General features: G+C 42.7%; 1 protein-coding gene and 1 long non-coding RNA gene across 2 annotated transcripts; one reads left to right on the top strand and one right to left on the bottom strand.

The window, feature by feature from the left end:
• Nucleotides 1-485: 485 nt before the first annotated feature.
• Nucleotides 486-19,889, top strand: LOC142055928 (uncharacterized). Its single transcript, XR_012660135.1, has 10 exons — nucleotides 486-1,666; nucleotides 1,931-1,987; nucleotides 5,218-5,302; nucleotides 14,920-14,989; nucleotides 16,641-16,817; nucleotides 17,255-17,967; nucleotides 18,134-18,268; nucleotides 18,971-19,135; nucleotides 19,325-19,420; nucleotides 19,510-19,889. It is a non-coding gene; the product is annotated as an uncharacterized LOC142055928 (long non-coding RNA).
• On the bottom strand, nucleotides 14,983-18,720 carry NPFFR2 (neuropeptide FF receptor 2). Its single transcript, XM_075089967.1, has 3 exons — nucleotides 18,016-18,720; nucleotides 17,344-17,443; nucleotides 14,983-16,755 (listed from the first exon to the last, which is right to left on the bottom strand). The coding sequence occupies exons 1-3, from the start codon at nucleotides 18,380-18,382 to the stop codon at nucleotides 15,915-15,917; spliced, it is 1,308 nt and encodes a 435-aa protein (XP_074946068.1). The 5' UTR covers nucleotides 18,383-18,720; the 3' UTR covers nucleotides 14,983-15,914.
• Nucleotides 19,890-24,858: the final 4,969 nt, after the last annotated feature.

Below are 24,858 nucleotides of genomic sequence, written 5' to 3'. Positions count from 1 at the left end.
ATACTGTCTAGGTCTGGGAACAGAGTGTCCATGAAAGAATGAAGCCCTGGACTTCCTGACTTAGAGAATTCATCTTAGTGCAAGCAAATGGTCTTTATTCCATCTTTCCCATTATTCTGATATTCTTGCTGTGCACAAAGAAACTCCTTTCCAAGTATGACTACACTTCTTAACTTGAGACCTTTCCTTTCCATATTGAGTCACCAAATCAACTACTGCACGTGGAGCTAGTACATTCACTTCCTACTTACGCATGATGAGCATGTTAAACACAGACAAAATTTGTCTAACACTTATTACACTTCAGTTCTTATTCTAGACAATTGCAAAGACTAGAAGAAATCTTTACAGCCACAGAAACCCTTTTGACTGTCCAGTCTGTCTTTCTGTGGAATTACACAAGCTGCTTAAATTAATCATTCATTTATGAAACCTAATGCTGTCTGAGCTAGGCTGGAGTGTGGCCTGACAAGCTGTGGGGAAGCTGCCTTTCCAGAGAGGATTGAGTCAAGCAGGACAAACAATTGATAGTTTGTGATGCTGGGGAGCTGGAGGCCATTAGGCACTGGGTGAAACCCCCCTATGACTTGGCTCCCACCCTGAGGCGTTATCTGGGCAGGTGGGTCTTTTTTTGTCTGTAAACATAAGGATTTCACCCACTGCTCTGGCTGGACGTACTTGTTCACCAGTGTTAAGTTTGGCAAGCAAAATATAATGACCCATGCCTACTACTCATTGTTCCCCTAATAAAACTCAAAAGCACGTCTTGTGTTGGGTTGGATAACTTGAAACTGCCTCTTCAATTTTCTTAGAGAATGAAATTGCCTCTCTGAATTGGGCTGAGTTCTTCCTGCAATGGACTGTCAATCTGCTCAACTGCAGTTCTGAAAACTGCCTTGGGATGGTAAGAGTCATGTCAGGTCTCAGATGGGATTGCAGTCAAAAATATTAAGTCATGGCAGAGTATGATGACCTGGCTGCTCCTGTTTCTGATTGCATCTTTTGATCTGACAGCTATTTGGCAAAAAGAGGCAGGCAAGGAAGTGATTTGGAGCTGATAGTTCCAGCATCTTTCTTGCATGTACAGCTATTTCTGCTTACTTCATGACAGAGGTGTAACTGGCAGATGATGCAGAAACGGAGCTGGCTGATTTCGGGTGCAGAGCCAGCTCAGCCACCTCCCCATTGCTGAAAAAGACAAACCATCTCAAAGACAATTCTATTATTACTTTTGTCCCCGTGACCACCTAGATGCCTTTGTAGATTTCTGGGCACGGCTAGCTAAAGGTGTGCAGAGATGCCTGTTGTTGCATAGATCACCAGCTCCTTCAGTGTCCCTTCTGCCAGGAAAGCAGTTTGTTTCCTTGCCAGTGCAAATTCTTCTCAGATTCCCAAACAGCATCAAAGCCATGAAGCGTTAAGTAAAGAAGTGGTGACTGGAAAAGCAAGAGAAAAATGTAGAATAGAATCAGGACTAGGCTAAGACCTGAGTACAGCGGACAAGAGGACACTTCACAGGAGTGGAGGCGCTTGCATAGGAGTGTGGCCACAGAGGCTTACACGAAATCAGACAATATCCTGAAATGAGGTCCAAGTCTGTGCCGGAGCCTTCCCAAGTCTGGCAGTCCACAACGTCACCCCTCCTTCAGGCAAAGAGATTTCTCAGGTAAACTGGTGCTTGGCTCCTGCTCTACTCTTCTAATATGTAATTGAGGACCATCCTTTGCAATTCAGAGAGCTTCATCTCTCTTGAAACTCACTTGTATAAATCACTTGGATCTTAAAAAGTAAAGCCTTAATAGCTGCCAGTTACCCTTCTTTTTACTTGGAAGATTGGAAATCATTCTTAAATAGATGAAATATTTTTTAAATTTACCCTTTTTCTGCCTTTCTGCTGATAGATCTTCTGTTCCTGTCTTTGAATTTACAGGTATTCCCTGTGTCACTTCACCTGCAGCAATGAATTCCTTACAGATCCTGGCTTATGGTTGGTATTAAGATGGACTTTCCTCGTCTTGTGTTTTTTAATGCACATCGTAGCAAGGCAGTTATTTCAAGCCAGTCTGACTTGTTTTCCTGGAAATGGACTTGTGCTGTTGGATATCTAGTCCAGTGTTTGTGAGTCAGTCTCAATTATCTACTTTCCTGTTAGCGTTTTGAAACAGGTGTAATAAAGCCAGCACCATCCCCAGTATGTGCCTGGATTTCACCAACTGAGGCTCATGAATGCTTGTCATCTGCATGAAGGTCATCCAGGCTGTGAAACATTTTTCTGTTCAAGTACTGGTTTTTTTCCTCCCAGATGATAGAGATGTTTACTGAGGCTGTAATTCTGCTTCTCCGTGCTGTGTATCAGTCTGTATCAGATATCACTTAGTGCCCCCATCTGGCACTTGCTATGTCATTGTTGATCCACAAATTTCCAGCCTATTTAGCACTGAAAGAGCAGCAATTTGCAAATGTATAGAGCTCTTTCTCACACTGAGAACTGGTGTGGGGTAGCCAGGGTGGCAAATGTGATTCAGCATGTTTGGAGCAGTAAGCAGCTGAGCAAAGTTCAAGGGCTTCCATTTCTTGTCTGAAAACTTCCAAAATGGAAATTTTCCCTGGGAAATGTCCCCATGGTATGTCATGAGAACTGCAAGGTGGGACTCTCATCGTCCTTGGTTTTTTCCTGAGGCCAGGTTCCTGCACGAGTGCATCTCCCACAGTGCAGAAGTTGTCTCTGCCCTTGTTGAGGCAGTAGGAATGATGGCTTGTGAGTACAGATGGGGTGCAGTTAGCCATTTCTGCCAAATGAATTCAACTCCTACAAAGCAAATATTGCACTAACAAAAATCTCCTTTGCTATGAAAATTATCCTTGATGAGTACTTCCAGTCTACCCTCTCCCACATTGCCAGCTAGCACCAATACTGTGAGCCTTTACCAGGGTGAGCTGAAAGCTGGTGACCTCTTTTACCATGCTCGGTTGAGACTTTGAGGTCTCTTTGGCCTTTGAAATGCTATGTCTGAAGAGATGACTACTATCAGTTAGTGAGTTCTGCTCAGAGCTAGGAGGATTCGTTTTGCATCCATGCAATTTTGCTTACGACCACACATGCAAGCTCCTTTTCTAGCAGGATGTTTGGACATGGATGTGCACATCTGTTATGTTGGTAACTGACTATGGAATCAGAGTAGCTTGGGTTGGAAGGGACTTGTAAATGTCACGTAGTGACTGTGAGTAACTGCTTGGTGTTTAGTTCTTAATAAAATAGTGCATGACAGGTGCCCGCAAGACAGTTAGAAATGCTCAGGCAGCACTTGTTAAGTCAAAACCCCACAGAGCTTACTGTCAACCTTGTTCCAGGGACTTGATGCGAGCGGCTCCTAGCCAGGAGAAAGCTGTGTGCTCTCCTCCTTTTCCCAGATGCAATGGTCAGTCTGTAAATGTAACTGTTATAGATTCCTCTAGCATTAAGGGAACTATGTAAATACACAGGTGTTCTCTCTCCTAACTGTTTCTGGAGGTAGGGTGGTGGACTGTAATCTGTCCTTCAAAGAAGATGTTGGTGCAGCCTGTAGCTGAATGCTGACGGGGCTGATAGCGGAGCTATCTTAACACTAATTTTCATTTGGCAAAAGGGGATAAATTTTTCAAAAAGCTGGGTTTTTAGTTAAAAATTACATTCTCCTTCCAATTATACCACCACCACAAAGAAAAAGAATGCATTAGGCTTTTATAAATTGTAGGTAAGGTGTATTGTAAAGGAGAAACTTAAATATATCTTGAAACAGAGGATTTCTGCTACACCAGTGTAAATTCAAACAGACTGCTGCAATGAGCATCATCTCGTCCTTACAATTTTCTCATTGCTGTTCTCACTTAAGTATTATCTGAGTACTTTAAGTAACATGGCTTGTATCTGATTTCTCTTTTCACCTTCTCTGCAGGAGTTGCTTGGCAATTGTACACATGGTTGGTTTTGAAGACTTAATGCTTTTTTAGAAAGTAGTTCAAGAATAAGTTAGAGCTGCTTCCTAAACCAGGCTTCAGTGTAATGTTTTGAAGTTAAGAGCTTGTAAAGAAATGAACGTTGTGTAATGGTAACTCAGAGGAAAACTTTCATTTGGTAAGTGAAAACAAGCCATGGGAAGGCAAACGGAAGACAGCGGCACCCTTGCTAAGCTTTTGACACAATTATTACTGCATAATTTGCTGGACTCCCTTGATATTCTACTGGTGTGCGATCATGTCATTTTAATGACCTCTTTTTACTACCCAGCAACAGTGTTTACTTTCCTTGTCAGTGTAATTCTGCCAATTAGTATCCTTTTTTTACATCAGCTCAATATTTTAAATGTTGTCTTTACCTTGTGGCAGACATGCTAGCTGCTGGCTTCTTACTCTCAGCGGAATGGGAGAGCAATATGTGCTTAAATGGAGGATGATTAATTTCGTAAGTCTTCCAGATTTGCAGGGTGTTTGCCAAGTGGTTTTTGATTTGCTTCAATATCAATGCCTATGACAATGACAAGTTCTGTTTACTTTCCAAATGAGACAAGCAATCACATATACAATTTTTAGAAGATGGTAAAATGTCCCTTAATTCTTAGCAGTATAGTGATGGGTCAGTTAACATTAACAGTATACCTACAAATGTCATGTGTGAAAGACTACCTTTTCTGCTAAGTAACACACGGATTTATAGAGAAACAGTCCTTGCACCCAAAAGCTTGCACTGGAAAGGCTGCAGGTAAGTCATGAAGGGTACCAGAGAGAGAAAGCCTGGACCAGTGTGTTACCGTTGTCAGTTCAGAGTGTGCAGAGGGAAGGGGAAATATTGAGAAATCATCGGTTTGTTTCTTTCTAAAAAAGCATTGAGTTACTTTTTGTCTTTAAGATTCTGAACTCTTAAAAGCACACTTGCTTTGGAATTGCTCCTAACATAGGGACAAGTGTAAAGCAGGTTATATTAATAGGAGTACAGGAGACATGACATACTGAGGAACTTGGGTATCATACTTGGACTCACATAATATTTTAGTGGTCAGCAAGTGTGTTCTGATCCTCTTACCCCTTTAGTCACGGGTTTGTCCACATACATCTTATACTCCGAGTGCCCCACAATGTCTCTGCTTGATGCAGCGGGTGTCCGCGGTGTCATCGTGTGGCTGTGCCCACCCATATAGTGCAGCTCCTCCACTGTGGTAACTGCTGCTTCTCTTACTACAGGTCCTGTTCAGGTCAGAAGGACAAGAGTACCTGCCCTGTTGGAGCTGCTCCAACTTCAGATCCAGTTGAAGCCTCAAGAACTTTGGTAAGGAGAATCCGAGTGCCTCTTGGAGCTTAGGCCAGAGTCCTGATAGGGTTTTTCACTGAAAGAGGGTAGCTTTCCTCCTTCTTTATCTTAGCTTTAAATGTTGTCTCCCTCCATCCAGAAGTGGTAAGGCAGAGTGTGGTTTCTAGAGCTTGCTGGCAATCTACTGTCCTCAGACTACTTGTGAATGGAGTGAGTCTCACCAGGTTGTGTTTCTTCTCTGCCAGCAAACAGGCAGCTCCCCACCTCTCTGGGTGCTTGACTTGCCTGACTTAAGTTATATGTTCTTGGCTGGGTGCCACCATGTTGGGTCTCCTGACCCAAGTGGAACAACACAGTTCTCTTCCTGATGGAGGCAGAATTCAGAGACACCTTCCAGGATAACTATAAAAGAAACCATTGGTGCTAACAGCCCAAACCTGCAGTTTTACAAACTCTGAGGGAAAAACTGAAGTACTGAGCATTTCCTGAAGACATCACCTTTTATTAGGAATTAAAAAGCACGGTGGAAAGGAAATGCCTCATGTGATTTAGCCTTAACTCATGTAGCAGTTGCTGAACAGTGACATGGAAACGAAGATGGCAGAGGTTATAAGCTTGAAAAGGCAGGGTGGAATCGTGGTTAGAGTACATGTGAATGCTGAACGCTTTTTTTTTATGGCATGGGTTTAGACAGAAAATGATGCCAACTGAGTGCAAGCCCTCAGAAGAGAGCTGCTTGTGGGACTGAGAAGAAAACCTTAGCCAAGAGAAGAACTCCAGCTCATTTTAATCATAGAAACAGCTCAGTCCCAGAGGTCTGCGGTGACCTGACAGCAGGATAGGTCAAAGACCATGTCTGTCATGAGAGGGTCTTCCAAGTCGCTGCTGACAGCAGTATTCACAGGGACCAGCATGAGAGGTGTCAGCAACAGGGTGTTTAACTAAAATTCCAGCCTCAGACTTGGTGCAGGAGAGATTTTTGCTAGTAAGCAACATAAAAGAGGAAAGCACTTTTCTGCTGGTGTTGACATGCTGAAGCGAGATGCAGGGCCTTTGTCAGTGTAGTTTTGCTTTGCTGTCCCTTTGTAGAGATATGTTAGCTTTGTAACCAGCTGTGTGTTTGCTGCTGTTTGTGCTTCTATCTTTGTACCCTGACAGCTGTTGAAAAGCTCAATATTTGCAAACTGAGTGCTTACTAAACCACAGCACAGGAAGCTTTACAGTGTGGGTAAACCACATGCTCTCTGGCTTTCACAAGTTTCCATATTAAAATATTGAAGAGATAACATAGCTGTAGGAAATTTTTCTTTCTCTTTTTTATTCTCTCCTTTCATAGAAAACATGTCTATGGTCATCTTTGAGACTGAAGACTCTAAGAAAGCTCTTTGCCCATGGTTGGGCAAATAGTTATTATCATTTTCAGGCAGTTGTTCCTGCTTGTCAGCTGCTGCTGCAAATTCAGACCAGAGTGCTAGACAGTATAATGCCAGAATGTATATAGTGTTCAGTTCTGTTTAGTACAAGCTGATATAAGACACATTGATTCATCCCTGGAAACTGAAGCTTGCCTGATGCCAAGTATAAAATACTGTGTTGAGAAAGCAGGAGGTTAGAGAAATGCAAATACAGCTGTAAATTCTATGCCTTGTTCATCAGAGAGGTTGTATTGACAGGTGTGTATCTCTTGCTGGTCATGTGGGATTCTTTTCGTCCTCTTGAGACAGCGATTTCTGTAATTAGCCTTCAAAATATGGAAGGTGACGGACTAGAACTCTCATTCTCATGGAAGCTGTCAGCTTAGATCTCCTCATCTTCGGCAAACTAGTCATATGAGGCATCAGCACGAACATGCTTGGTGGGACCGAGCACCTGCAAGCCTTGCTGCGACCCTGTGGCAGGGTGTGTGGGGTACTTAGTACCTTTTCAGTATCTGTTCCTTTTCCAAGGAACGGTTCACAAACAGTTAAATATCGCAGTCAAACTGGGGGCTGTATGTAAGGACAGCAGCAGAGCCACAGTAAAATAGATGAGACCTGAACTGAAAGATGGGCCAGGAGGATTCTGCCACAGCCTTGAAATTGTTTATTACCGTAGTGTGGTTTGGGGCACTGATGAACAGGGAACTAATTTAAAGAGTTGTCAGCTAAAGGAATGCTGAAATATAGAAATTCTCTGTATCAGGAGAGCCTTGCAAAGATGTGTCTGCCTGGGATTTTGAGACGAGGTCCCATGCTGTCTGTCTTACCATATCACCACAGGCAGGTGAAAAATGAAGGAAATAGAAAACTGCAGGAAGTACAGAACACACAGAACTGATTTTTCTCTTACTGAAGAGGGCAAGAGAAGGAGGTGGGATGCTGTAACTGGTTACAGGCTTCCAGTCTGCCAGTCCTGTCAGTGCTGAAGTGGCATAGCAGACCTCTTCCGGCATCAGGGAACACAAGTCCAGTGACACATGAAGGGCGATGGTTGTGAATTAATGCCAAGGTTTTCAAAACTGGCTTGTGCTTAGGCTGCTTCCACACTTTTGGAGCCTGATGAGAGTCTCAAACTAATGCCCAAGGAACGGAGCACATAAATATTTTTCACTTGAAAAACTTTGTGGGTGCACTGTCATGGACAGGGACTTCTCCTGCATGATTCATGTCAGTGAGGTTATGAAGAATTTGTGTTTGCAGGACGGAGAACTTGGCAGTTCCAGAGCAGTGTCTTTAGTGGGTGCAAAGAGATTGCTTTTCTCTTGGACTTGGGCAACTGTCTAGGTGAAGTCTAAGTGGCAGGAAATCCTTCACATTTTTGGTGGAATTTAGGATTTCAGTATTCTACAGTAATATGCCATGTCATCTGATCTACAGAACCAAGCTTTAAGCAGAAAGTAACTTTATTGTCTGTGAGCAGACGGACTATGAAGAGTCAGTTAGGTTTGATCCAGTAAGTACAGTTCAGACTTGCTTAGTGTGCTCTTATGTTCTTAACTTGAATGTTCAGATGTTGTAATAGCAAGAAATAATCCCCCAGATGGGTAGAGTGTGAAGGGAGAAATGGATTACACATGGACTGCTTTTGGATCTTGAGTTTGAGGTTCACGGAGACTGCCTAAGATCATATTTTCAGATGGGAATGGAAAAAGTTTTTGGCAAGATTTTTTTATTTACTTGAAAAACTTTCACTTGTTTGGACTATTGAAAAGATCCGCTGGCTATCTAGCTGACTTCACCTCCCAGCTTGCCTGTCTCTCTTCCTCTTCAAAGTCCTTCCTGGCATTTTTAGTATTTCCATAATTTTTTTTATTTGCAGTTCCAGGACCCCTAACTGCAGCCCTCCTTGACACAGGTCTGTGTCATTACTCCAGTTATCTCACACTTCCAGCCCCATCTCTTGTGCCTCCTTGACGTTGCCAAGCTTTGTTTTGCTCTTTGTAAACATAAACAGTTGTCAAATGCTTTCCTGCTGCAATAACTTTTCTCTCAAACTATTTCCCTTCTTAATCCTTCGTGTCAGTCTCTTCATGCTCAGTTACCTCTGTTAGCTTCTGTATTGTTTCCCACTCTTTATTCTTCATTTTACATTAATTTTGCACTTCATGTCCCACAGAGGTGAGTCACTACAAACAGGAGAGCTAAAATCCATCAGTTGCAAAACCACCAGCTTCTCCTACTTGAGCAAAGGAAGGTTCACCACACTGTACCTCCTGTCACCTGCCTGGCTCAGGCACTAGACTCTAAGAGTGTATGTATTCCTTGAGACTGGTGTCAGCTTTCTGCCTTTTGAGATAAGTCTGTGCATGTACCAGAAATTCAGGGTTAGCTCAGCTGCTCCCTTAAAGGAACCAAAAGACCCCAACAGGGTTTATACTGATCTTGAAAGCTGATATTTGCTTTTAAGCAAATTGCAGTTGGAATATTTCCCCTCTATTAATTACATGTAAATTTTTATCTGTTTGGAGTATCTTGGATTTGGTTTTGGTTTTCTGGCGGGATAGAGATTCAATAAGGGATGTATATATTTTTTCTTAACCATCGGGTCCAGATCTGAACCATGTATAAAGGTTGAACTTCCATATTAAAGTGTGTTCCATCCTTACGTACCCTCCATGCAAAGAAAAGGTATTTTGTTGCTATTTCTTCTACAAGAACCCTTAAATATTGGAAGAAGGCTGTATTTTGCCCTTCAAACCTCATCCGTCTTCTCTTCCTTAGAAAGCACAAGTCTTTGAAGTCAAAGATGAAGGGCTTCCCTCACAGTGATATACTCCAAGCCTCTTCTCCCTGTTGCTGTCTTTTAGGCTTCTTTTGAGTCTGTTCTCAGCTTTCTGAAATTGCAGTGCCCAGCCCAAACCATACGAGGGCTGAAAGGAGTAGAATGACAACCCTGGTAATACTTCCAACTGTTTAATATTAGCTTTTCTCTTTGCAACACCATTGCTGCTACTACATTTTCAGTGCTCTCCAGTTTAACCCACCAAAATTCCCAGATCTAGTATTGCAGTATTGTTACACTGAGTAATCCCACTTTGTATTTTTAGATTTAGTTTGACCATCTTCCGTGCAATACTTAATCCTTGCTGATTTGGGATAATTTCCATCTTTGAGCAAGGATATTGTACTGTCTCCTAAAGCTATTGCCTGAAATAATTTTCATGACTTATCATATAAATGGTCAAAATCTTTTAGGACTGAATCACTTATATAGTGAAGAGGATATATTTCATGCTTGATGTAATTGGTAAAAATATTTTAGTAGATTTGAACTTGGACAGACTTATGTGACGACAAATTGAACCATCTTCCACTGAGAATGACCAACTGATAAGTAAGTTTTGAATATCATTTTTAAGTCAGCATCCAGTGTCACTGATCTAAAGTGACTTCCTTCATGCCACAGTTCCTTGGTTCCTTAAAGTAAACAGAGCACTGTAAAATGCATGCTCTTCTCGATACAGTTTATATGTAACTGTTTCCTTTTCTTTTTATTATGCAGGGAGGAGCAGGGGCAGGCTGCACCAGAAGGGAGGTAAGCCAGGACCCAAGGCCGGCAGCAGGGCAGGGACCTCCCAAATGAGGGCATAGTCCCACAGCATCCAAATGAGGAGCAGAGTTGGTCCTGTCCAGGGTCAGCCACAAGCCAGATTGCTACAGGCTGCTTTGGCTATGAGGAAGGCCTGCAGTCACGCAAGCTCAGTAAAGCCAGGTATGACATGGCACACCCACAGTGTCACTCAAGGAAGGGCCTGGGCCTGCTTTTACCTTAAACTTCAGCAAGATTAGTTTGAGTTGGTTTGTACTTCAGAAATCTCCACGAGCCTTTTGGGAGGATGGTTTTCTGGGGTTTTGTCACTTCATGTGATGGGGACAGGCAGGTTCTTCTAAGAATCCTTGGTAGAATGAGAACAACTGGCCACAGGACTATAGTTAGCATCTTTATATAATACTAACTCTAATTCTAGCAGAGGATTTCTAGCAGTTAGTATAGCTTTCCTGGTACGCAATATTTCAGCTACCTACACTTGTCAGTTACCTGGACCCTCTGCAGAGCAGGTCAAATAGTTAATAATGAGCATGCAATAAAATCTTAACTTAAACGCTGATGTTAAAAAGCACACGAGTCAGTCTGCAGAGGAAGAACGATGGGAGGCGGTCTTGTGGTACTCCAGCTGATGGTGTTCCCTATATCACACAGGGAAGCATGAAGGCCTTAGCAGTTTGGCTGCTCTTGGATCTGCTTCAGAAACCTTCAGATAAGCTGATGTATTCATACCTCTGAGTTTGGTCTTTACCATCTCCATAAGTTAGGGGATTCTGAAGAGGCTGCCAGACAAAGTATGTATTTGGTCTGCAGGAGATGGCAAGCTGCAGGCAGTAATGGCTGCACAATGATCTTTATTTCCTCATGTCCATTGTGTCCTGCCTGAGGACGCAATATTTTTCTTTAAAACAGAAGCTGAGGGAACACAATATATTGAGGATTTTAACCATATCTCTGTCTCTGTGGACTTTACTTCCCTATTTAGTAATTTGCTTCAGCTTCCAAACCAATCTCATTTTTAACTTTGTCTTTTTCCTATTCCGGGCAATTTCTTTTGATGCCAATAAAGAGCTCTTGACAGAACCAGTATTGGTTTCGTATTACGGTTTGTCATAGGGAGAGTTTTCTTTTGAGAGCATTGTCTGTTCCAGTAACTGTTAACTCCCTTACACTCATTTATTCTTGTTTCTTTTCCAAAGAAATGTTCATCCGGTTCCATGCATTGGTTGATGTTTTCTTGATCCTGAATACAGTCCAAATCTATCTTTGGGAAGACTTGCCACTATAGGGAATTTAGAGCACAAACACCAGCAATACATTTTACCTAAATGGTGATGCCCACAGAGGGGGTGAGGAGCGAAAAGAAACTTAACCTCAGCTTCCAGACACTCTAAAGCAGTACCAAAGTTGGTGGCAACAGCATTGTACAGCTGGTTTGCTCTGCTGTATTACATTTGTAGGCAGCATATAAATGTCCAGTAAAACACTAAGTAGAAATGTATTCATTTACAAAGGCTCTGAATGCAAATAGACTGAGTTGTTCAAATGAATAGCATATATTTGAAATGTCGTCAGGCCCAAATATAGATAAATATATTCAGATTTCAGTTAGGGATTTGTTGATGTGGATTTCCAAGTTACGTAACAATATGAGTCTTCATCCAAAAGCAGAGCAGTATAAAAAGATAAATCAATGGTGTTGAGGCTAATGAGAATGCTTAATATGTGGGAATTTAGGAAGTATTTAGGAGTAATGTGACCAGGCAGCTTAAAATAGATGAGGCTCTGGAAACTTCGTACCTTACTTGTGGCAAAGGATGTTTGATTCTAATTCAGGCTAAGTGGAAGGCCTATGTTTGTGACCTGGGCTTTTGTTGATACATGATAAACATATCTGATGTGTTTTGAGGTCTGTGGTCCTTTGAGCCAGGGGTTCCAAGTCATGAACTGGCCCTGAGGACAAGCAAGTGGTGTTAAGGTACAGATCCTGTATTAAAAACAAGTCAAATTACCACTGGTTTTAGCATCATTTGGTGCTGATGAAAAAATAATTTGTGATAAAAGCCTACTTGTGAGCATCCTGGGCAAGAATAGTGGAAACCTAAGCACAGACCTAGACCTGCTCCTCCTTTTGTGAAATAAATCAGTTGTTGGAGAATATTGTGACCTGAATAGATGTAAAGCAGACACTTGGAGAGGGTTAAGGCAGGTCAGGTGCTAGAATAATCCAAACTTGTTTTCAAGAGAAGTCCTTACCTCTTAATTTCATGAGTACAGAGCAACTCCCAACTGAGAGCAACTGTTTGGTAAACCTTGGTGTTTTACCATTAAACTCTCAACTAACTATTGAAAGTGCAGTGATGTCTAAATGGCTGTGTGGTTGTGAATCCCGTAACCAAGCATGGTGACTTTTCATTAGTGCTACTGGAATCACAATAAAAGAGAAAGCAGTGCAATGAATAATCTAATTGAGCCAAGGATTGTCAGAAGCCAGAGGACAAGCTGTTCATAGATCGTTGGTTAAGAATGCACCTTTGATGTAGGGCCAAGGGGAAAATGCATGTCCAGCGAGCAAGTGTACCCTCAAGAAAATTCAAGTACTTCTTTAAAACCTGTCCCCCTAGAGAATTTTATTTTCCCTTCAGCCATGTCTCTTCAGTTCATAGAATCATAGAATGTCTGGAGTTGGAAGAGACCCACAAAGGCTAATTACTTCCTCAGACAGCATCTCCTGAATGAAACATTTCTTTTTTTAAAACTTTTTTACAGTTTTTGTTATAGTTACAGATGAGTGACAGTGGGGTTTGTTGTTTTGGGGTGGCATTTGGAGAACACTCTGAAATTCCATTTTGAAAAAGAACTTTAGTTTTGTCATACAAGCACAACTTCTGCATTAGGCACAGGCCAGTGTCTAGTGAAGGCAAACCCTTCAGTGGCTTTTACATCAGCATTCTTGTTCTGCACTGAAATGTTAAGGATGTCTTGAATCACCTGCTTGAACCAAAACACGTTGGGGTGTTTTTGTCGTCCTCACACTCATTTAGAGTAATTTTTGGTTTTTTGGGTGTTTAGCTGAACTGAGATGAACATGAGCATATACTTGCACTTCAAAATAACCTTGAAACATTACTGAATCATTTGGAAGAACAAAATGATACAGGTCAGACAAGACCTCTGGAGTTCACTCAGGCTGTAGTTTCAGTCAGGCAAACGTGTCTTTGATAAAAGCTTTTTGAGGAGGAGAAGAAAAACCCACCTACTGCAAAAAAGCTGTCTCAAGTATGAGCATATTAAATTTTACTCGAAAATGAATACAGGACATGCACTGCAAGACAAATAGCAGCCACCCTTCTCTTGCTGCAGCCCAGGACACAAGTAGCTTTCTGGGTTGCAAGCAGACATTGCCAGCTCATGTCTGATTTAACATCCCTCCCTAACCTCGAGTCCTTCTCCCCTGGGCTTCTCTCACTCTGTTGATAACCTGGTCTGAATTGATATCGGGATTGCCCTGACATGGGTGTGGGACCCTGCACTTGGCTTTGTTGAACATGACTATGTTTGCATGGGTCTGCTCCTTGCGCTTGTCAGTGTTCCTCTGGCTGGCATCCCTTCCCTCTAGAGTAACAACTGCAGCACTCGGCTCGGGGTCATCTGCAAACTTGCAGAGGGCGTGCTCGATCCATCTATGTCCCTGAGCAAGGATCTTTATCAGCCCCAGGTTGGACATAGCGATAATCTTTGGGAATCAACGCAAGGCAACCTTTGACAGGCAAAACAGATCTCATTTTTCTCAAACTACACATGAAGGACAAAGGGGTGGATGGAAGGGCTGCAGGAAGCGTGGAGTGCCTGCAGCACCAAAAACCTTCGTGGTGGGGTTTTCAACACAGCACAATGGGATCAGGTGTCCACGTTTAATTAGATCCTGTGAAAATCCCAGCCTAGGTAAAATGCATTATAAAAACAACCTGTGAAATCAGACCTGTTCTGGCAGCTTTTCTTCCTGTTACTCCCCAGATGTTTTCCTTATTTTCTGGTATTCAGAAAGGAACATAGTTTGGGATGACACAGCTTGAAAAGTTGTCAGTTTTCCTTAGTTATGCAAATACATTATGATGTGAAAGGTACTCCAGTTTACCCCAAGGAGGACTGCACTTGGGAGGAACCTTACCTGGTAGCTGGGCCCTACAGACCCTCACAGGGTAAGACATGGTGGTGTTATAATCCTATAGCAGATCTGTGTAGGCTGGTCTTTGCACTAAACTGCATTTCTCAGTGACTTCAGGAGCCTCTCTGAGATGCTTCTGAGATTGCTGTCTGTACAGGCCGAGTTCTGTCAGATCGAACTGGCCCTCAAGGTGTTTTGTCTCCTGCTAGTATTGAAATTGCAGTATTTTTAGGTGACTTGTATCCCCCAAAAGTAGAACTGAGTTTCCCCCCAAAATGTACCACAAAAGCAATTTTTTATCTCAAATAGTTATTCTCAAATTTTCACTCTTATTTATTTGTCTCGCTGAAACAACAATATCACAGAATTAACAAGAAGGGCGACCGGAAAGGGGAATAAACAGAACATGACTGAAGACGCTTACTTTTTGTCATTTGGGCAGGAACCAGTTGGCATTCAGAATGTCCGGGCAGAAGCAACATGAGTACAACCACAGCGAGACCCAGGAACTGGTGAGTTCAGTTCCAATACTCAGACTGTATCTCTGCTATTTCACTTAACAAGAGTTATAGAATAACGGATTGATAAGTTCAAGGAAGAGGCTTATGCTTCACAGAAGAAGCTAAAAGAGTAGTACCAAGGACCTGCTGCTGAAAAAAGAGATTTTATGGTAAATTGAGAAGTGAGTTTATGGGATTACTCTTGTTTTTAGCGGAGGGCTTATTTATAAATCTCGTTAGCAGGTATTTTGGTCTACAGGTAGAATTATTTCCTAATGCAACGAGGGGGGTCCCCTCAGCCGCACTGGCTCGGAGCTGCCCTGAGCCCCAACAGTCAAACCCTCAGGAGGGGGCATACGCTCAGGGCCCTCGCGATTCCCTCCTTTTTCCAGCTCCACAGTCTAGCTAGATGCTACAAACAGCAACGATGTTTTTGTCATCGGACACCAGAAGAAAACTGTAGGTATTAACAACAACTAGCCTTACATGCCGAAACGTTACCATAAATATTGTTCGAGCAATCGTATTTCAGCTGCTCTGAGAGATTCACAGAAGAAAATGAATGAGCGTTCTCCTCTTCATCAGCGAGTATCCGGAGTAATTGTATCAGAGTCAAAAATCAGTTCTCTTTTTCTCTTGTGTCACAATAAATGGAACGTAATCCTGTGTTAATCACGTCTTTGCTCCAGCCCAGTTCAAGAGCAGTGAGTCGTCACTGACTGCAGGGGAGTTGCCACTGGTTTAAGCTGGTAACATAAAGGGCTGAATTTGGTTCCCCACTTATATCAAACTTTCAAATATTATGCGAGTTGCGTATCTCCTTCAAAACAGAAACATCTTGACAGTTTTGTCAGAAAGGGCTTGCAGAGCATGAGTTTCACAACGCAGTAAATAATCTCTGCTAGGCATAAATCATTTGAATAGTTCATAGCGTGCTTCACTTAATGCCATCGTTGCAGGGCTCGTCTAGATCCTCCATTATCAAATCCTGCGGGTTATTCACCCAATTTCCTTTCTTAACTGTCTTCCCCTCCTCCTTAGCCTTTTGGCAAGCTCGATTCTGGGGTGTCTGGTAGTTGGCAGCTGGCAAAATGGCATTGCTTTGGCCTCGCTGAGAGCAGACCTCCCTGTGAACGATCTCTCTGGAGCAGAGCTGAAGTTTAAAGGCTGCCTGAAAGCCTCGGCGAAAGTTTTCGTTGAAGAAACCGTAGATGATAGGGTTGACGCTGCTGTTGAAAAAGGCCAGCCAGTGAGCAAAGGGATAGATATAAATGTTGATGATCTGCAACTGGATATCTGAAAGGTTGGTGTAGTCTGAGAGCATCATCAGAGTCCACAAGGGAAGCCAGGACAGCGTGAAAAGCAAAGCTACAATAATGAGCATTTTGATGACTCTTTGTTTCTTCTTAGACACACTGTGCCGCTGCTCCTGGCTGTGTTTTCCTGCCACGGGCATTGCTGTGTTGAAGAGAGCAATGCTTATCCTAGCATACATGATAATAATGAGCGCCAGGGGCGCCAGGTAGATGTTGGCAAACAGAACCGTCGTATAGATCTTTCTCATTCCCGGGTTAGGCCAGTCCTCCTGGCACCAGTATACAGGGCGGGTTTCATTGCCATAGCCAAGGATCACCCTGAAATGCTTCTCCTCTTGTACCTGCAGCATGACTGCAGAAGGACACATGATTGCGACAGCCAGAATCCAGATGACCGCTATAACGGTGACTGCCGTTGAAATGGTCAGCTTCTGCTTGAACGGATAAACAATGCATCGAAACCTGTGGCAAAGACACCGGCGATATACGTGGAGAAGCCATTTAAGGAGTACTTAATCAAACAGGTAAGCACATATGCACATTTTAAGTTGTATGGTTTTTAAAAAGCATAGATGGAATAATCTCCTCGTCCTACATAAACCAGTGGAGTTGTGTTTAGTTGCTCCGTTTAAAAACTGTGTTGGTAAAATCAATCTTGAAAAAAAAGTCACATTTAAAATTCTGACTTTTAATTTAAAATGTTAAAATTTCCTTGTTTTGATCTGCCTCTGTATTGCCTGCTGCTTCTGCTACTTAGTTTAACCAAAGCAGGTACTAGTGCCTCTGCTACCTAGCTTAAGAGCTAAGGAACAAACCAATTCCAGGCAGCCTGGCGAGCCCAGCTGTACCATCTTTAAGAGATACCAGCGCAGGAGCAGATTGCTATGGCTGCTCTTTAGGCCTGGCCACGTATTGTTTTGCTTAATAGCCTTAGGAGCAAAATATATCTAATCTATTGCAGCGTTGTGTGGATTAATGAATCGGCCTCAGCCTGGTCAGGTGGCCAGAGGAAGATGAAAGCGACGGTTTACGGTCTCTGCATCATCTTACCTGTCTACGGCGATAGCAACTAGAGTGAAGACAGAGGCGGAAACAGAGATTCCTTGGACCATGCCGCTCACCTTGCAGACCAGGCTCCCAAACGGCCATCCTGGAAGGAAACAGGCGATTGAAATTGCCTCTTTCTCACTGCAGCGCTATGCTTATATGCGCAAGAGGAAATTTCCTCCCCAGAAGTAATACCTTTCTTTTGCTCTGTCAGGCCATAGCAGGGGTTAGGGAGGCAGAGGTTACGTAAACAAATGCTTTGCCAAATGTCTCAGGTGAGTTTCTGATGTTCCAAAGAACCGCAAAGCAAACAATTGCGGTTTAACATCCCCTTAAAACGAGATCTTAAGACACGAAAGGGAATCGACCGCTACAGTTGCTTGTTCTCTGTATCTGGCTCACAGCATCTGCCAAGTCTTCCTAACCATATAACCTGGTAGTGGGAGAATCCCTTCCTAAAGACGAGGGATGTGGAAGTCAGCAAGGACATCCCCAGTCAGAAGGTGGATTAGAGGCTCATCCTCCTCGCCTCTGACTTCCAGAGGCTTGAAATGCCTATAAAGCCCACTCAGAAATAAAGCACCTGGCTCTCAGGGCCGCTGGGGAGGCCAGCACTCAGAAATGCAGGTGAGTCCCCCTCGAGCTCTTTCTGCCACGCGGTGCGAACCAGCCTACCTGCAATGATGCTGTCCAGGAGGGTGGTGGGCATGCAGAAGATTCCCACCAGTAAATCGCTGACAGCCAGGTTCAAGATGAAAAGGTTTGTGACTGTCCGCATATGTTTGTTCCTCAGGACGATAAAGCAAACCGCTCCGTTGCCGACCATACAGAGCAGGAAGATGAGGAGGTAAGAGATGATGAAGACAGCTGCCACCGAAGGCTGATGAAGGTAGAAGTCCACATAGGAGATGTTGCCTTCTAAGTAGAGGTACTTGTATGTCCCGTTATGATTCGGCGTGTGAGGCCAATCAAATGAGGAGTTTGAGTCTGTTTTCTCACTCATGTTGTAATGTGCCTTAAAAGATATTTTTAAAAAGGTCATTTCACTATGCTTGAAATGGATCTGAAGAAAAGCGACTCGTTTGGGTATACTGTGTGCTGGAATACATGCAAAACTTAGGTACGCTCATTCCTCCATGGCTTATTTTAACAGTCCGTGTTCTGAGCCTCCCCGGATAGGAAAAGCAACAAATAATATCAGTTTGATTTTACAAAACAGGTGTACAAAAGTGACCAGTAAGACTGCTGAAGGTTTTCTTCCTTCTGCAGGCTCTATAAACGAAGTCCTTCCTTTCCCCAGAGGAGAGGAAAGCCAGGCAGGATGTAAACTGGCCTATTGTCTTGTGGCAAGTAAACAAACCCACAACCTGAACAGTTTGTTTTGAGAAAAAAAAAAAAAGAAATCTGAATTCTTGAGAAATCCATTTACTCAACAGCTTGAGTAATCTGGCGCTTAGGCAACAGTGAGATTGCTGAGCCATGACAAACAGTGATTAAATTAAAGCTTTCTGAAGCGGCACAAGCCTTCTGCCTGAATGTATCCAAATCTAATCCCGTTTCATTGAAAAAGAAATATTTTTGTGTACAGTTGGTGTTAGACCACAGTTGATTTCCCTTCCCTGCTTACAAGCTACATAGATCAGGAGATGAGCCTGCAAACATGAAGGGCTACGCTGTGTTTAAAACGTGCTGAAGTTCAAGATAGCTGGATTCATTTCCTAGCTCTGCTGCCCAATTCCTGCGTGATCTTGGGGAGTTCCTCTTCTCTCCCTGTTGCGGTTTCCTGCTATAAAATGTGAGTGATACTTTTCCCACATGGTTTATTTACACTGTGAAGTAAATTCTCCCATTTTATATTTTATTAGATTACTGGTGGCAAAAGCTACAAGCTTCTTCTAAGAGAGAGTTTTTGCAAGTCTGAACTTTCTTGATATCGTATTGTCTCGGTTTCAAGCTACAAGTATCTATGCCCGCTGTGTTGTAGTAGCAGTGCTTTTCCTGGTGTGATGGCTTGAACGTAAGGGACACAAGACTTTTTATTCGACTGCTTGATGGAGCTGAAAGAATCAATCTAAGGCAGGTAGAGAATTTGTACGCCCCAAACTTAATTCCAAATTTAACTGATTGAGATTAACTTTGTAGGCCATAGTCTGTTTTCTTGCCCTGTAGAACCTGTAGTTACACGAGACACTGCACCAAAATTCCAAATCAAATCTCAGCCGTGACAAACTTCTGACGTGTATATTGTGTAACTCGTGTAGAAATGGTATCGGTCCACGTAACAGGCCAACACTGGCATCTTGACTTCTACAGCTGACACCAGGTAACTCAACTTGGAAGCAGCATTAAAAGTTTTTTTTCCACATTTATTTTATCTACCAGATGGAGAAGCCTAAAGAGGCAGCGGGGTGGAGGAGTTCCTAACTTAAAAGGACAGCAAAATTAATGGTGGCAGAAAGCACAAACTTAATGTATGGGTGCGGGTGCCTTTAGGTCTTTTCTAAATTCTTTAATATAAATCCAATTTCAGTAAAGGCACAAGTATCCAAATCCTCATGAGCTTGTATGTGAGGGAAGGAAAGTGCTGGCTGCACCTCTTTCCTTATGAAAGGAAACTCGGAGCAGGCCCTTTTTTGTGCAGCTGAGGTGCCAGCTGCCTCCCCAGCTACCTCATGATGACGAGGCGCGTGCTGGTTTTCCCATATCTATGGAATAATGATGGAAGGTGACATTCTGTTGTACCTCCACGTAGGGCATCCCTCACTCCGGGAAAAGAAAATGAGTGTTAGGTACCAACGCTACAAGGGCAGGTGTTTTTTTTATTTCATTCTTCTTGCTGGATTTTACTTTAAAAGAGTTTCTAATTTACCTTTTGCCTCCCTGCCTGTTGTTGTCTGATATATTTACTCACTCCAAATTCTCAGGAAAGCATTGCAGCTTTTCAGTATTTTGCTTGTCGATGAAATTCAGTAACATCAAAGCCTCTGCAAGTGTCTTACTTCAAGGTAGCAAGTGCAGTAAAGAAAAAAATTTCTTCTAATATGCCTCAGGTTTGGCACAAGCAGAGTAGTGAAAAAAACATTGTGTTCTGATGTCTTCTGCTTTTTTAGAAGTCAACACCAGTACAATGTTTGTAATGAGACTGTATTTTTACATATTCATTAAAATGTCTCCACGTTAAGGTAGGTAGACTAGAATCTCTCAGAAAAAAATCGCTGCCTGTATGTCTTAAGAAAGCAGTATATACGAGCTAGTTGTAGTAGTTGTGTATTCTCTTCAGCTGTCCTTATGGAGAAAGGCTGTTTATTTCTTTGGTGTTTTAAGTAACGTGTTTTCAAAACGATTGAAAATATTTTTATTCAAATGTATGTGCCAAATGCTTTAACTAGCCAGAGATCAGACTCAACTGCCGTAGAAGGTGTTTTAATGCCAATTTTACTATTCCCTCCAGATAGCAGGCGCTGATGCATTTGCATACAAACATGCCCGACATGAAGAGCATCGACAGAATTCAAACGTAGATATTTGACAATAGTAGTTTACGCTGTTCCTTTAATCACAGATCTGGAGCTGTGCTTTATAAATCCCAGGAGATGCTGCATCACAAATAGCCCATTTAAAGCTCAGCATCTCTCGCGCTCCCTTTTGACCCGTGACAAGAAATAGACTTGTTGCTCACTTTCCTCATCTTCCCCCAGCCAGTTTCTCAGGGTAGCAAGGAGCAGGAGCCCAAGCTCTCCCTGCCCAGGGAGATGGCCCTCTGGATGAGAAGCAGAGCTTACCACAGGAACTTTCTTCACTGGGAAAGGCAGTGGGGTGCCTAGCTTGGCGTGGCTATGCTGGATGAGGCCCAAATCTGTCCCAAGGAATCTAACACGCCAGTGTTTGCTCCGTAGCTCTAAGTCACTTTCTGAGGCTTCCAACCAATGGTATTAATCAGGTTAGAAATGCGAGGTTCAAGCCTTCTTTTCCTGAATGCTAGTAATGAGAGTAAGCAAGGAGCTTGGTTTAACACAGGGGAAGGCAAACAGCAAGAAATGGAGCAGGCAGTGCCAGTAATCTGACGCTTGTTACATGTCTGGAGCAAGCAAAGCAAGGGATGGAGCTACCCTAGACTAACGGCTGCATTTCAGACAATAAATGCAGCTCTATGAAAAAAAACGGAGTTCTGCTCTGTGCAGAGCGAGCCCAAGACTTTTCCTCCTGGTTCGGTTTTGAAGATTTTAGCAATGAGTAGCAAACACATCTAATCCCGAGGGTTTGGAAAAAGTCAGGCCCTCTGCCCCTTCTCATCCTCTAACAAAAATAAACATGTATTTGGCTCCTCTGAGGTCTCACCTAAGTTCATGCTCTCTAACGTTTCTCAGCAAATAGGACAGCCACAAATGTATTCTTTCTATTATTACTGTTATAAATTAACACTAATTTTCTTCTGTAAACCTTTGCTTCCCGGAGGCGGTGGTTTCAGAAAGACATTCCAGCTTGGGGAGGATGGCTTTTGCCTCACGCTGTGCTCTGAGTCCCCGTGACCAATGGGACCTGCGCTGTCACGAAGCAGCCCTGCACAGGAGGTAGAGGTGCCTTTCGGTCCTTGCCTTCTGTAGTTTGGCAGTAGTTCTGTAGTTGATGGTATGAGGGAGTAGTTCTTTGTCATTCCGTGATAGAGAAGCAATGTTCCTCTGTGCAAGAACAGAGAGGGAGTATCTATGGCTCAGATTTTATTGCGGCTTTGCACCTTATATACACAACCATTCACAGGCTACAGAGGCTTTGCTAGGCTTTTTACAAGTACAAATTGTTATGCAGGTAGTACTAATATAGTACTTTGGGCTTTGGTCCCAGGAATACAAACTCTTGTGGGTCGTTCCTGGGCAATGGAAGAGTTCTAGTGAATAAATGAATTAAAGTTCTGTTCATTAAGACAACTGAAATGATACCTTATCACACTAAACACAAGGTGAATAATTTTAGTTATTTTTTGGATGCATATCTTAAAATTTCTCTTTTTTCCTGACAGTGCATTGTAAAGCAACAGCTTTCAATCTTTTCAGTAATCAACTCCGGAATAGTTTTTGTTCATAACGGATAAACAAGAAGTTGCAAACAGCCTCCAGGCAAAAGTGGAGCTGTGTCTGCTTGTCGTATTAGTCTGATCACAATTGTATTAATGAAATTTATATCATTGTGGCTGTAGCAAACATGGTGAATTTGCTGTACAAATACCATAACTTAGAGGAAATGAAAGAGGTAGATGGTGTTTTATTATATTGAAGCTGAGGTGGAAAAGGATTGGCTGGAAGGAGAAGCAAAGGCACTGCCTTGTGTTTTCACAGTGTTCTCTGCAGCTAAAACAGACAGTGATAAATAACTGAGAGGCACAGCGGACAGAAACGTAAGTCATCTAAGAAAATAATGCAATGCATTAATCTTACAAGATAATAAATAGAAGTAATTTGCTTCCACATGGTAATTTGATAAGGGCACGGCCTCCCTACTTAATTTAATGTACAAGAGGAAAATCTGTAAAGAATTAAAGCAAGAGCCGCCACTAATGAAAAACTGCCCAGTCCCACACACTCACTTTCTAAAGACACAAGGCTCATACGCTCTTGAAATCCCAGTAGCAGCACCCATGTACAAGTATGCAGCCTCAGGTCTCGTAGTGTGACCAGGACAATCGCATGCCACTGGATATGGAAAACCAATTTCCTATTTTTACAATAGCAGTTGAACGTAATTACAAAGTGAATGCAATTATTTTTGTTGTGTACACAGAGGAAATCTAGTAACCACTGGAGTTGGCCAGCACTGCTTCACCTTTGTGCACAGCTCTCTGGTTTTATCATCTTGATTTTTGTGCTTGTGAAATCTCACGACAGATTCTTCTGAGGCTTTAGAAGCTGAAACAAAGATAAGGAACCTTCAGCGACAGAAAGAACAGAAGCATGTTGTCATAGAAGAAAGTTTGATGTGGTGAGTGCTAAAAAATTTGTTCTTCCCTTGTCCTGAGCTCTATACCCAGTCATGGGTCAACTAGAGAAATTCCCTGGAGACCCTGGAAAACGGTAGCATCTCAGGTCTGCTGAAAGGTTAGAAAATCCTGCTTACAGAACGCAGCTGCTGAGGGCTGGCAAAAATAGTAGTATCTCGTTCTGGGAGTGTCTTAGAAATCGGGAAGAGACAAATGCATGGATTATCCTATGACTCGGTGGATCAGAAAAAGCTATTGACCAAGACAAACAACTTGTTCTTGCCTAAAAAATAAAGTAGTCTGAGAATGGGCAATGGTCACAAACGACCTCTGTCTTGATGAAAAGTAATATTTTTTGGAGGAAGCGAGAGCAGGGAAAGGGGTCCTATTGCCAGCCAGGCACTTGGGTTGCAAAACACCATTTCCTATGGAAACCAGCTGAAAACCAAAACACTGTTCAACAGGGCCACACTGCACAGCAGTATGCAGTGAGGCAGGAAAAAAAAACTCCGGGGAACCACTGGCTGTGCGGTAGTATTGTGGACAAGGGTCTGGGTTTGTACCAGGTTACCAGCTGCACGGGAGGCAACAGCAGCATGACATACAAAAATGGCAGGCACCCTAATAGCAGGACAGTAGCTTACAGCACAGATTAAATACCTCCATGCTCTTCAGTACTCAGAGCTCATTTGATTTGTTGCATTTAGTTCTGGTCAATTTAATTCAACACAGATTTGGATCAAGTGCAGGAAGTCTATAGGAAGTCACAGGCAAGATCAGAGGCTCAAAAGTATGACCCACAGGGAAATATTGTAAGATACGAGGTCATTTCATCTAAAAAGGTAAAACGTGGCAATATATTCTCCCATTTTGCTGTAAACCTCAGAAATGCTTTATCAGTGTGTTATACATTTCAATAGGTTAGACGTGAAAGCTATTTGTGTGCAGTTTGTTGCAAGCAGAGCTCATCTTTGCTCTCTTCCAGAGAAGGAGTGAGGCTTCAGCCACAGCCAACTGATGAGCTCCAGACTGAGGCTCAAGTACGTGACAGGCAGAAGTGCAGACCGTGTCACTGACAAACTGGAGCGCTTGGGTCTGCCAACATAAATGCCACAGGCAAGACAGCCTGTTTGCCAAGTCAAGACTTCATTAGAGTATCATTAACTTCTTGGAAATCGTTTTAAGGTACGTTTTAACAGCATTTTGCACTTAATGTCAGTTTCCCATACAAGCAGAGGTGTTCACCCTGTATAAGATTTGAACTGCAAAGTACAAACTCTGAGGTTATTTATGACTTAGAGTAGTAGAACTTACTCAGAATATTCACTTTTTCATACATCAGAATTTCCATGATATTTTATCTGAAATACCTCAGACCATCTTATCTCTAAACAAGCACTGGCTATCACATGGAAACGGTAGGCTTTCAGCTAGGAGAAAGGAGCTGCGAGAGAAAAGCCACGCTTAAAGCAGCAAGTTGCAAAAAAATTTTTTTTCCTTACTGACGTTTACTTCCATGGAGAAAAACAAATATGCAATGAGAAGCA

This window comes from Phalacrocorax aristotelis, chromosome 4, assembly GCF_949628215.1.
Source record: "Phalacrocorax aristotelis chromosome 4, bGulAri2.1, whole genome shotgun sequence".
Lineage (NCBI taxonomy): Eukaryota > Metazoa > Chordata > Aves > Suliformes > Phalacrocoracidae > Phalacrocorax > Phalacrocorax aristotelis.
Note: the sequence above shows the minus strand (reverse complement) of the source record. Positions and strands in the feature narration are given on the sequence as shown.

What these genes read in the sequence shown, in the direction of transcription:
- NPFFR2 (XM_075089967.1), bottom strand. Translation starts at nt 18,382, where the DNA reads ATGACCTTTTTAAAAATATCTTTTAAGGCACATTACAACATGAGTGAG. An exon ending in CCTGGACAGCATCATTGCAG is followed by an intron (nt 17,444 to 18,015) that starts GTAGGCTGGTTC and finishes GTTTCCTTCCAG; the next exon opens with GATGGCCGTTTGGGAGCCTG. An exon ending in GTTGCTATCGCCGTAGACAG is followed by an intron (nt 16,756 to 17,343) that starts GTAAGATGATGC and finishes TCTTTGCCACAG; the next exon opens with GTTTCGATGCATTGTTTATC.